The 14,670-nt window shown below is 25.7% G+C and overlaps 1 protein-coding gene across 6 annotated transcripts in view; it reads right to left on the bottom strand.

Moving 5' to 3' along the window:
- Nucleotides 1-2,702: 2,702 nt before the first annotated feature.
- Atg18a (Autophagy-related 18a) overlaps nt 2,703-14,670 on the bottom strand; it is a 43,417-nt gene continuing 31,449 nt past the window's right edge. For all 6 annotated transcript variants that reach the window (XR_006225185.3, XR_011637732.2, XM_016054216.4 and 3 more), the window contains one exon: nt 2,703-3,303. Coding sequence is in view for 4 of the 6 variants with exons in the window: in XM_016054216.4 (XP_015909702.2) it covers nt 3,203-3,303 (101 nt within the window). In the remaining 2 variants the exon portion in view is untranslated. The remainder of the gene's footprint in view (nt 3,304-14,670) is intronic.

The following is a 14,670-nucleotide window of genomic DNA, read 5'->3' as shown; positions in this document are numbered from 1 at the left end:
TAACTATTTAAATACTATTTTTAAATACTCATTTAATTTTTAAGATTTTCTTAGAATGTTGACAAGTCTTCACAAAATACAATTTCTGCAATTTTCTTCAGCCAATATTTTATTGAATCAATTTAATTTTGCACATTAAGAAAATGGATATATTTTTATTATAAATGACAAAAACATTTTACTATTGCTATTAGCACATGAAGCAATCGAGTACACATCTTCAGAGGCGATATTTTAAAAATTTTATTACTATTGCAACCAGAAAACTCAATTTGTTGAGCTTAACTTGAGGACAAATAACCCCAAAGAAAACCATTTTTTAATAACGGATCAGTGTTATTAGGGTTACCAGTTTATTTCAGAAATAAAATTCTCTAACTTATTTAAGAAAATTTCAAATCCCAAATAACGTTTTTGCAATGCATGGCAAATATGATTTCTTTAAAGCAACAAGCAATTAAGTTTAGTTTGTCAATACAAATATTACAAGATATAGATACGACAAATATTAAATTTTGTAAAAACAAAAATTAAGTAAGCTATTTAATATTTAGAGTTATTATACACGAGCATACTGATCAATGTGGAAAGTGACATTTCGCACAAATACAAGAATAGCTAAAAAAAAAACAATGTAAAATAATTTAATAATAGAGTCCTATCAGTAAAGTAGTCAGTTATCATATTTGTGATTAAAAACCAAAATTAATTTTTACAGAATAGTAAAAAACATAGTATTATTAAATTGCAAATATATTTAAAAAGAAATTTTTATCATTTTATAAGAAATAATACAAATAGATGCTAAACTTTTTAACTTTGATTATCATTGGCTATTTATTGTTTCAAAAATTTTATAAATGAGTTATTTTTCAGGTTTGTCACAAAATTTTCTTGTCTTGGGCCGAAAATTACAGTGTTCTCCGACTACCCCCCCCTCGAAATCAAATTCCTTGACAATCACAGTGTTCCCTGACCCAGTAGAAACCGTAAGTAAAACTGGAATGAATAAAATAATTAAGATTTTTCAGCATAATTCATTGTTGAAGGGATTTTCATAAATGTAAGATAATTTTTTTGAAAAATTTTAATTATTATTATCTAGGCGCAAGTCTAAAGATATTTAAAACATAGTTGTTTGTACAAATGTCACTATACTAAAATATTTACATACATAAAAACAGTTGAAAAAAAAAGGAGTAAAATATATAATACAGTGAATAATAAAAAGTTTTGATTTAAATGGCTTAAAAATATTATGCCATAAAAATAATTTAAGTAGCAATGAAAATATGTTAAATCAAAGATCTTTAAAATTGAAGTTTGTTTATATGTATATATTAACAAAGTTTTAATATTTAAATTAATGAATGATGATAATATTTAGATATAACACATGATTAAAATGAAAAAAAAAATGCAATCACATAATTATATTCAATGAAATAAAGATAATTAGGATGAAATATATATATGACAACTAAAAACAAAAATTTTTACATATCTTAATGCAAATCAGGCAGACTATTAATTAATGCACAATGAATTCAATTTTAAAGTAGATATAATTTCTGAAATTTTTCTAATAATGAATTACTCAAGTTTTTTTTAATTAACTTAGCAATGGAAATAAAAAATAAAATGTTTTTTATTTATTTTACTTACTTTAAAAATTTTGTTTCTAAATTTTGAAAAAATACATTTAATAAGATTTACGAGATACATAAAAACATTCTTTTTATCTTATTTAAGTAATTAAATAGCTGGTATGATAAGCTTAGAGATTTCATTATTTAATCTTTATTATTGTACTGTGTATGAAACTAAAATGTATAAAAATTCTGAAAAGCAGTAACAGTAGATAAAATATATATCAAATAAATAATTTTTGAAATTTTAAACTAATCACAATTCAAAGAAAGAATTAAAAGTTATCAGTAAAATATATTAATACCTTTGACTAAATGGCCCATAATTTATTTTTGAAGAGTTAGAGAGTTAACAAATTTTCAAGTTCATTATTTTTGCATTAATTCAAAATACTAATTAGGAATTCAGAAGGTATAAAAATACAAAAGTTACTAAATGTCAATTTTGATTTCCAATATAAAACTTTTTTCCTTATTTTTATAACTTTTACATTCTAATTTAAGCAGTTTTGTGTAAACTTTTCCTTGTTTTTAAAACTTTTTTCTTTAAATATAAGCTATTTTTATTAACCTTTTTTTTGTTTTATAACTTTTATATTCTAATATTAGATATTATGATTAAATTTCCTTTGTTTTGATATCTCTTACATTTTAATTTAAGAATCTTTTGTTAACTTTCTCTTAGTTTAATAATTTTAAAATTCTAAATTCAAGCATTAAATAAAATCTGTCAGTCCTGTAAGCAAAAATTAACATTTTAAGCCTTTCTCACAAAAAGAACAGGAATTTCTTATGTTAAAGAACAGGTAAAAAACAATCTCTCAATATTTAAAATGTTTTTCATCCCAAATCCTTAAATTTATTATAAGTCCAGAAGAGTATTGTTATAGGCATAGTATTGAGGGGGAACATGACCTTCCCCCATTAATTTTACAAAATATCAGTTTAAAGTTATTTCTATTTTCAGACCCGAAAAAACTTTTTTTTTTTATTAAAAATTTATAATTTTGGAAAGTTTATATATAATTCTACAAAATAATTATAAAATTATTTAAGTTGCTTCTAAAAAAACCTTCAATGATTTTTTTTTAAAGTAACATGGTAGTTATTTAGTTTAATTTAAGCACCATGTAAATTTTTTAATTACGATAATGTTTTTATCAACATAGTGAAATATATTTTTTTACACAAATCCTTTTCTGACTGCTAAACTGTTATAGATATATATATTTGTGACTTAAACGGATTATAAAAGAAATACCGTTGTTCCCCTCTACGCCTATGTTTATTACACCAAATTGGGAATAAAACTTCTTGTGAATGAAAAAGACTACAAATAAGGAAAGAAATCAAAAACACATCACAGATGCTGAATTTTCTTTCATAGTTCAATTTGCTTAAGGTTTGTGTAATAAATATTACTTTACATACATTTTGACACAAATTGTGATTGCTTGAGACACAATAAAGTATATTAAATCAGTTTGCCAGAAAGTCCACAGTCAGCAGCAGCAGGTGATATGTGTGTGGTTGTGCAGAGATTAAAAAAAGGTTTACATCTCATTTTTATGATTCATGGGTGGAAATTCGTTTTCGTAGAGGTCTTTAGCACAATGAGCATAGTGGGCATCCTTGTGGCTTTCTTGATCAGTTTCTGTGATGATACAAAATAAAGATAAATACTAGAAATTATACAATGAGAGATACAGCAAATAAAAATACAGAGCAACCAATGTATCATGACTAATAAAATAAGTATCATTACTAACATACTTCATTGACATATCATGATTAATAAAACATGAAAAATCTTTCTTTGTTAAAAAATACATAGAATTATATGATATAATTATAAAGCAACTTATGTGGTGGTTTGAGTCAAATTGTATCTGGTCATCACGAACTTTGAAGGCCTCTATTGATGAATCATTACAAACATACATGATTATTATGCATTATTTTGTCTTTGATGCATCATTAAAAATTATTTTTTTATTTAAAAAAAACAGTCAGTTTAAAATTGAATGAACTTTTATTCAGTTCATAGCTGTCAAAACAAAACTGCTGTCAAACCCTTTACATTAACTGCTTGCCAGGGGACCACTGATAATTATTTTACGGTGATTCGAGTCAAATTTCAGTGGTAACAAAGCCTATATTAATTTTGAGCCGTGATTGATATTTCATAATAAATATATAAGATTATTACGCATTATTTAGTCATTGATGCATCATTACTAATACATTTTGTTTTTGATAGAAAAAAAAACATTCAGTTTAAACTTAACTAAACCCTTTGAACAATACTTTTTAATTCATAGCTGTCAACATTACTGTAAAACTTAGTAGAAAAGATGCCAACTTCTACTGGTTTCTTGATTCAGGTTTATGTATAATATAGAAACTTATATAGAAATTTTGCCAGGTTTACATATAATATAGAAACTCCTTTAGCTTTTAAACAAATAATATCACTATAAAACGGGAACTCAAATTTGAAACGTTCAGGACTGCTTATATTTTAAATTCCGTACTTTGAATATGACTTAACATTTATGCAATGTAAGAGATTAATTCAACAATAAATAATAAACTTGAATAAAGATGCGAATTGTAACTAAATCACTTTTTTTCATTAACGTAACTTTTTTTAAATATATCAATCAGCTATAACTGTTTTTCTTAAGTTATCAGTTTCTCTTATTTCGGTTGCTCGAGATTCCGGAATTCGGGTCTATCAGTGAAAGAAGCTTTAAACAGAAAGTAAATAAATAAAAGATTCCATTTCATTTAAAGAAATGAGATTTAATTTTTTTTATAACGAACTCTATATTATGAAATTAATATAAAAATATTTAATATAATTATGAATTTTTTTTTAAAATTTGGATTAAAATGCATTTAGTATTAAAAATAATGAATATAAGAGTATAAGAAAATTAACTTTTTATATTCAAAGCTAATTTCTAATATTTAATTTTATTACCATGATTTTTTTTTTTAAAACTTAGATTAAAGCTAGCTAAATTGACTGTAATATCTATAGCTATTTAAAATTGTGAATGTAAAAGTATAATAAAATTAATAAGTTTCAATGAGGAAGTTAAAATTAATAATTCAAAGTCTATTGCTAAAAGAAAATAGTTACAGTTAATTTTAAAATTGTAGTCATTAGTGTAATATATTCAATGCATTTTATTTTTCCTATTACCCATAAAGAAAAATCTTTAAAAAATTATTTATGAATCCTTCAAATGTCACAAATTTAAGACATTCCTGATCAGGATCTTAAAGAATTAAAACAGATTTTTTTTAAATTAAACTGCAAATATAAAAATTAAGATTCAATAATAAAATATAGTTTACTTTTGATAAGATCAAGAGGATATTTCCTCATGATTAGATCAAGAGGATAGGGTATATTAGTAAATAATATTTCATAGTTAATGTTAGAGGGGGGGGGGAAACCAGACTTTTCCTAGGTGTATAAGTATTTATATTTATGTTTTAAAAGAAGAGAAAATGTACTCTTAACAAATAAATAAATAAATCTACTTTTATAACAGCCTATTAATAAGTTACATAGTATTAAATAACAGTAAAAAAAAATTTCAAAAAACTAAATTTAAATTTGAACTTAAAATTTATTTATTTAGAAGACATTTTTTTACTAATTACTAAAAATTTTAGACTGTACACAACAATGGTAAAGTTACTCTTCTATAAACAATAAAGTTATTATTCTCTTCTAAAAAAAATAAAAAGTGGGGCATTATCTTATATATTATATTAAAAGTGGGACTAATTCTTATATATTTGTACAATTAAAAAATTTATCATACATTTATACAATTAAAGCTTTTCACAGTATTAAACAAACAAAAAAATTAAATATTCAATCATAGCTTTTATAATTTATTTTATTAACAACTAAGATATTTTTGTTTTATTTTAGATCAAGGCAACTTAATTAATATTCAAAGTTGTTCATGCAAGAGTGATTTAAAAGATTAAACATTTCCTCATTTGAAGAAAAGGTTTTCAAGCTGTCTGGAAAATGTTGGTCAAGGTCATTAATTTCAACAGATAAAGCAGAAACTATTCTCAGACATTTAGGTTTCATTATTATTATTTTTAAAAAAGAATTTAGTTCATTTTAAATCTGATAAAAAAAATTCTAGACCACTGATATGTAGAAAAGTAAGTTCATACTGAATAAAGATAATAAAATTACTATTGTCACGACATTATTGACAGTGAAACTAACAGTTATGTTATATAAGACTAATAGCAGCAGTAGAACATTTAGGAATTATTTGAAGACAGAAAATATCATTAATTTTTTAAAATCAAATGTTTTTCACAAAAAAATATCATTAATTTATAGAACGATTTCATTATTTATTACCAGTTTGTATAACATAAATTTTTTCTAAATATAGTTTGAGGAGGAAAAAAGATATAGTTATTGCATAGAAACAATCTAAACTTTTCACAGAACTTAGTTCAAGAAATAACAAAATTATGTGATGTAAATAGATTTTGTTTTAACATTGCATTAAAATTAATTATTAGCTTGTTAGATGTTACAACAAATAGTTTTAATAGTTTTATGAGTTCAATATAATTATTAAAACAACTTTTGTATCATCTTAGTCTAGTAGATGATTATTTTTATTTTATTTTAAAAAAATGTTCATTTAAACACTTTATGATTTAAAAAGTTTGTTGTAAAATTATTTTTTAAATTTATAAGATTAGGAAATTTCTAAATTTGAAAAGTTTTAATGGTCAACAGAATTAATTAAAATAACTTGGCACATAATTTACAGTATTATTAATTTGCTCAGTTACAAAAAATATTTAAAAATTTTATTTAAAAGGTTTTTATTTAAAGGCTAAATAAATATTTAAATTAAATATGATATCTATAATTAACAAGATCATTCTACACCTCTTTAGCGAAACATAAATTTTAAGTTATAGAATAATTATCTATACGTACTTATATAATAAGAACTGTTTTTCAGAAGTGAGGAAAAAAGAACACTGCTTTGATAAATAAACATTTTTAGTTCAGATACTAAGTTTAAGATAATTTTTTTCCCTTTAAAAAAATTATTACATCCTTTCAAAACACTAAAATCACTTTTAAGAATTATTTATACAATCTGTAGTTTGGGGGATATAATCAGTCCCTGAATATTTAATGCATGACCTCTTACCTTCTGGACAAAAATTCAATATAAAATGAAATTAAAACATTAAAATTCCAAAATTGAACTGTAAAATTCAATACAGTGAAACCTCGATTTTACGTCCCCCGAATTTACGTTTTTCCCGCATTTTACGGTTTTTTCATCAGGACCCAGTTTTTCCGTATACCTCCAATGTTAATTTTTCCCGGATTGTAAGTTTTTAATTTACGGAATTTCCCGCATTTTACGTTTTTTGTAGAAAGAAAAAAAAATAAAAAAATGTTTTAATAAGCAATATTTAAGGTTTTTTACAGAAAGCAACTTGTCCGGAAAGCTGTAGCTGAACTAGCGAACGGAAACCTAAATTACGCCTGCAAACTAAAGTTAAGTGTTCTGGAGGCTATGCATTTTATTTCTGCTGCTTGGAGAAGCGTTACGCAAAAGTGCATTTCCCACTGTTTTGAAGAAAGCGGAATCGTAGCTTCTAATGAACCGTTAGCAGATGCAGGATTAGATAGACTAGACTCGGAGAATGACAATGAAACAGTTAGCTATGACTTCGACGAGTACATCCGAGAAAACTTAGCAACATGCGAAGCTGAGAGAACCACTGCTCCATCCGTGGACAATGTTATGGACTTTTCATCCGCCGATGAAGATGAACAAGAAGGAAAAAGAAGCACAGCCCGTTCCTTCTTTCAACACAGCATTGAGAAGTTTGTTAATAGTGAAAGACTATTTTCTATCATACAAAGACCAGGAAAAAAATTTGCAAAAGATTTCAGTCCTGGAAGATGAGGCATTTACTTTGAACTCAATGTCTGAAAAACAATCTACTATTACGCACTATTTTGCACTTAAATTACATGATTCTTAACAAAAATTGTAAAAGTGATCTTGAACTGGTATGTTTTTTTTCTTTAAATACTAATATTCTTTTCGTAAAATATAGATTTTAATAGTACCTTTTGAAAGAGTCATCTTTACTACCTTTAGTTTGTTTTATTTTCCCATTATTATTATATGATTTTTTGCTATCTAAGTATTTCCCGTATTTTACGTTTTCCCGGATTGTACGTTTTTTTTTATCCAGTCCCCTGAGAAACGTAAAATCGGGGTTTCACTGTACAACTGTAAAATTCATTTTGATTTTTTTAACAAAAATATATTAAATACAAATGTAGTTCAAGGGTTTATTAAAAAAATTCTATTAGCATTATTAACTGTTTACAGTAAAAAATTGCAAAATTAATTTTTTTTTTAAAAAAAGTAAATTTAATTACAAAATTGTAAACTTTTTGAAAAAGTGTGTAAATTTTTGCTGATTTGTTCGTTCAAAAATATAATACATAAATTTCAAAGACAAATTGATATTGTTTTAAAAGACAAATTAATACGACATAAAAGACAAATTGATATTGCTTTTATTAGACTAAGACAAAACTAAATTGTAATCAATTCTGCATTCACAGCAGCCCTTGAAAACAATTTTTAATTTTAACAACTCTTTTCAAAAAAAATATTGTGTCTCTATCTTAGTCAGTATTATTATGCTCTTTAAGGAAGAAGGAGTCAGATAATAAATGATTATTGAAATATAATCAAGGCTATATAAAGATCTCGCTTTTATTATATTCTATTTCAACTAGGATTTTTTTTAATCTGAAAAGTATAGATTTTGGCATATAGCAGTAAAGTCTAAAATCATGTCTTGTCCCCTCCACTGCATAAATATTCCAATGAAAGCTCATAATCACTGCATTTTTCTATGTTCTGCAGAACAAGAGAATCATATTGATCTGGTCACCACCAGATAGAAAAAGGAGAAGTAGGACGAGAATCAGGCACGTGAAGTATGGTGATCAATGAGAGAGAAAAAAAATTGGCCAAGTTGGAAGGTTGTCAAAGAGATCAGAGGATGCAACTTCATGGGCCTTTCAGGCTGAAAGAGCTTTAAGGCAAGGCTTTTTACTTACATTTACAGCTATAAATATGAATTGACAGGAGTATTTTTGATTTATGATTAAAATTTAATGAACTCGAATATAGAGCGTTTTATTATGTTTATTGTATTCTTTTAAGCATATCTTTAAGTAATATTCCATTTATTTTAGATGATTATATTATTTAATTTGAAAATAAACAGTTCTAAACAATTAAAAAAAAAAACTAAAAATTTAAGAATAATAAAAAACAGAAAAGGTTAAATTTTATTATTGTAAACCTGGCATACTTCATTATTTGGCAATAATACATATTTAAATACTCAAGTTCGTAAGAAACCAACTTTTACAGGAAATTTTTCTTTATTGACTGCCTCCAAGTTCAGAAAAATTTTGTAAGAATTATTAGAATTCTATAAGTCATATATCAGGAGGAGGAATTTTTAATTAAAACAGGAAAGACTGTAAAAATCCAGTAGAGTTGGCAATTATGTATTTTCAAGTATAAAAATAATAGTTTGTGGCATATATATATATATGAAATAAAGATTTGGGTGTGTTTGTATACTAGATTGTGGGTCAACATTCAATAAAACTCTAAATGAATACAAGTCTGATTTTCAATTTTTTAATTAGAAATAATTTTAAAAAATAGAATTATTTTATTGGCTTAGCGGAAGCCATTACTTTAGAAAAAGTTGTAGATCAAATATTTTAAAGACAGCATCAGTGACATTTGCTAGCTTCTATTAAAAAATTTGTTTATTGTGCATTCTGCAATACTTATTTTTTTATCCGTTATATGACAAATTATCAGAATGATCAACATGATCGTGTTCACATAGTAGGATAACCACAATCTACCATCAAATTGGTATTAGGTAATCTTTAATTACATGTTTATAGCTCATTTTCAAACAATCATACAAAAATATCAATTTTCCTTTCATTGTCAGTTGTAACAAGCGGATCAATTGCTGTTATCAGCATCGCATTATTTGCATTAGAATTTTGATTATTACGGTTAGAAATGAAATTTTCCCCCCCTAAACCAGTGTTCCCCAACCTTTTTATCACTGCGAACCTGTCAAGGTTTGATAATTTTACCGCGGCCCACTGGGGGGGGGACGTTGATTGTTACCGCTTATTTTGATTTATTAAGTTTAATTTAATTATATTTAAACATGCCTTCAAAATAAAATACAGTTACACCAAAAAATAAATATAAAGTGATTTAACATTTTAACTTACTAGAACGTTAAATCAATGAGAACCTTGAGCTTGTTTCTTTGCAACGAGATGGTTCCATCTGGGGGTAATCGGAGACAATGATACATTACAAAAATTTATGTCACTACCTTCGGGGGCCTCCTTTTTTTAAATAAATAAAATTTGAATGGAATACAGATATTTTTAATTTGGGGTATAAACCTAGGAATTTAAATTCAGTTTCAATGAAATGGGCGGCCCGGTACCATTTGATCCACGGACCGGGGGTTGAGGAACACTGCCCTAAACCTATAAGTATGGTATTTTTCTACAGAATTAATTATGAAGAATAACACAACATTATATCTGTCACTGCGAGAATTTATCAACTCAATGCTAACAAAATTTCAATGCATCATCATGGTATTTACAATATTATTATGCTTTAACACCTTTGTACCAAGAGACAACTCTCCATTAGAGTAGACCATGAGCCCATTATCATATATATACACACACATATATATATATATATATATATATATATACACAAGAAAAAAATATGGAGAAAACATGGAAAATAGTATTAATAAAGATTAATGAAAAAGAAACAAAGAAAAATTATTAAAATAAAATATTTTTAAAAAACTATTTAACGAAAATTGTTAAAAAGCCAAAAAACAAAATGATGAAAAGATTAATAATTTTTCTTCATCTCTTTTCATTACTCTTTAGTATATTATTTTCCATGTTTTCTCTATATTTTTAATTTACTTTATGAGCTCTATATACTTGCAGCTTATGCCCAGTAAATAAAACTTATTATTTTTCTCAATTTATTCGTTTTTCTTTCATCTTTTTTGCCTTCATTGTGCCATATATATATATACAAGGCTAAGTCTTAGTAGTAACACGTTTTCACCAAGACAGAGGCAATTAGGTGTAAGCTGATCAGCTGTGGCTAGTAAATATATATGTATGTTATTTCCTGTTTCATAAATTTTTTATTTCAATTTGTACTATAAAAAATCAAATTCCTTTTTTTTAAGCTAAAAAATAACTTAACATGATGGCTAAATTTTAGAATTCGACATAAATAAATACCATTTTTCATAGATCAGTTGATTCAAGTTACCCTTCTATCGATAGTTTAAAATCAAAACTAAAACCATCACTAATTGAATGAGTGAGTAGGCATTAAAACTGAAATAATAAATTCATAAATTAAATTTAAAATTTCTGTGTTCTTTTGCGCATATCTCATTTAAATCAGACATCATAAGGTCTTATAATTTATTTAACTAAAAACAAAGCGAAAGCAAAATTAACACACATTTATCGATCAATTTCATGCACACGATTGATTCACACATCACAACACAACACTTTAAGCGGAGGGTTAATCGAGCATGTCAGTCACAATTTAATGACTATGCATAGAGAGGAAAATATTTAATTTTTAACCTTTCGCTTGCAATGCTTAGAATACTAATGCCAAACTTGTAATTCTAGTTCACTTGTTGAACCTCACAGAAATGTATTGTAATTTTTTATTAGATAGGGTGACAGATAAATTGAGTTAAAGAGGAAGCTATATTGTGAGAGAAACTTTCAATAGCAAATTCTGTTTCATCTTGATTTATAACTTAAAATTTAAAGTTATGGTAAACCTAGAGTAAACCTTGAAATTTTAAATATTGAAAAAAGGTTTTCAAAATATCAAAGTTAAACGAACTGGGGCAAGGGAACTTCCCATAGCCTAATCCTATTTGAAACTTTATGGCCTACTTTAGATTTCCCTGAACTGATGTTTTCTATACTTTAAATTACTTATGTAGGTGAAAGATAATTTACCCTGAAGGATTTCTCCCTCAGCATAGCTTCCTTTTTTTAAAAAAAAGCTAATTTTTTAAAGAAAATTATGCAGAAGGGATACAAGGACAAGCAAATACAGACAGGAAAAACAGGAATAATACAAAAATAAGTATAAAGTAGAATGCATATTAGAAAGAAAAAAATTAAAGGCAAGGCACCATCTACTTTAAAATCTGATATATATCAACATATTTTAAACATAAATAAAATTTAAAACTTAGTTTTATATAGATGCCTAATTATTATGCATACAGTCAAACTCTCTCATCAGAACAAAGGGATTGAGGCTATAAGGGTGCTTCACACCACAGTTGGTCAAAATTACCAAAAACAAAAGCTATAAAGAACAAAAATGTTCCATATCATACCTAAAAATGGGGTTGCTTTTTATTGTTCCTATTTCACTGAAATGAAAAAAACTAAGAACTTAGTGTCTTTCTTTTTTTGGAAAATCAGGTGATGTACAGCGCGAGAAAAAAAGGAACATCCTGTGTAATTTTTGTTTTAATGATCACCTGCTAAGACTCCATCTAGGACAAACCTTAATGAATTAAAGGGGTGACCTTAAATATATTAATTAAGTAGTGCAGATGATATTTTATGTCACAAAATCAGACACAAAAACGTACTTTCTCTGAATAAACATATCCTTTTTTTCGACGGATTATGATTTCTGACCAACAAAATATGAGGTATAGCCATAATTTGTCCAACTAGTTTGATTAGGAAAGCCTAGATACTTTAATGCTAATTTAACTTTTTTTGTATTTCCCATACTTCGAGAATTCTTTTAAAGGAACAGAAAATTTTTTTGTACATTATTATAAATGTTAATCCTACGATAATTCCATACAAGAAATTTTTTTTAATAATTATTTATAATTCCATTTACTAATAGTCAAAAAATCCTGAGATGTGAGACAAACATTTTTACACCATTTTTAAAAATTGATTTTTAAAGGTGAAATAAAAAATTTGAGTGCAATCGATCATAGTTTCTCAGTTGCAAAATTTTTAAAATATTGTATATTTAAAATTTTATTTATCAAGAGCTATTTTACTGATTTTGTTCTCTTTTTTATTTTGTGCACTGTCCAACACTTGTGGCACTAAATACATTATCATTAGCACCATTGCTATAAAAAGCAAGACTTCAAGGAGCAAAAAAATTTTCTAAGGAAAAGTTATAATTTTTTTCTTGCAAAATTTGGGTTCCCTTTTTTTCTTCTTTTTCTTGTTGAATTAGATCTTTCAGCATTTTAGAATAACTAATAATAAATTAAGTGTCATATAATAATCATAAAAGTTATAATTGTAAAATTTTTATAAATGAAGAGTTGCATGAAACACAAATATTTGTAATACAAGAACAACAGAAGCAAGAAGAGCCATGCTAAAATACTGTGATACATAGAAAATACTAATGGTTGCCATCGGCAACAGGCAACTGAGTGCAACAAATGGCAATTAAAAAATTGTCTAACATTTGCCACTAAATTGCCAATTTTTTTGTCAAAAATGAAGCCCATGAATATTTCATTACTATTAGTTTCAACAAATATGGAATTATTAGGAATATTTCATACTAGTCTGAAAATTATTTTTACAAAACAGATGAAGGATTTCATGATGTAATACTTTGTAGCTAACACATATACACTTTTTTTTTTTAAAAAAACTCTTTCAGGGGGATTTAAAATTTCACATACAAAAGATTATTTAAGAAGTTCCTCCTCTAATTCTAATTATACTTGTAATAACAGAGTTTCATGATGGATATTAGCAAACATTAAACCCCCATAAGCAGAATTATAGTGAATATTCTGCAACAAGCCCTTGATTATTACATATGTCTTGTGGATATCACAAAAAACAAACAACTAGCAGTAGTTCAATTAAAAGAATAAATAATTTTATTTTGCTAATGAAACAGAAAAAAAAGTAATTTTAATTAATTAAATATCAAATGCCTAGATAAGTAGCTACACAGTGAAATAAAAATTATCGACAGCATATAAAATTTTTGCAGAAACTTAGACCTAAATTGTTCGGCAGGGACATGGATGTAAATTGTTTTACAACAAACTGAAATTGCTGTGGGACATTAGTCACAGATTTTAGCATTTTTTGCTTTTGAGTGTTAATCAATGATGAATTTTAAAAAAAATAGTTAAATTTAGGAATTTTTCGCATTAGATCTCACAATAACCAAGTTCAACTGTATTTAGCACAACTGAACATTCTATGACAGACTCTTTTGGGGGTCTCAGTCAGTTAATTTTTTTTATCTTTGCATTTTAAATAAAAAGGGGAAAATTAGTATTAATCAAGTTTGAATGAACTTCAATTTATAACATAAATATTCAATTTACAAAATATTGACAAAACGAAACGCATGTTTTTAAAAGGAGAAAAAGATTTAGAATTATATTTTAATAGCAATAAAGTTATTTAAAAGTAAAGAATCCAACAATATTCTCTTTTTTTAAAAAATAAAATTGTCCTTGAGAATAAAAAATATAACAAATTGACATAAAACATTGTGGTAAATCTTCTATGCTGATATTTTAATTCTATTAGTGAATTATTTTAGGAAAAACTTGATATTTAAAATATATGTTAAGCAATTTCTTTAATGAAGGGAAAAACAACACTGAAATCTAAATTTTAAAAAAATCAGTACTTTTTTGAAAAAATTTACAATATTAAAAATATTTTCTTAATGTACGAGCTTCAACCTGACAAATGTAACAGTGCATAAACAGATAGAATATGTATTTGAGAAATCTGAACCTC

Source organism: Parasteatoda tepidariorum, chromosome 5, assembly GCF_982258835.1.
Source record: "Parasteatoda tepidariorum strain Cologne lab strain chromosome 5, Ptep-v5.0, whole genome shotgun sequence".
NCBI classification, from domain to species: Eukaryota; Metazoa; Arthropoda; class Arachnida; order Araneae; family Theridiidae; genus Parasteatoda; species Parasteatoda tepidariorum.
The sequence above is the reverse complement of the archived record's forward strand: the minus strand, read 5'-3'. Positions and strand labels throughout refer to the sequence as shown.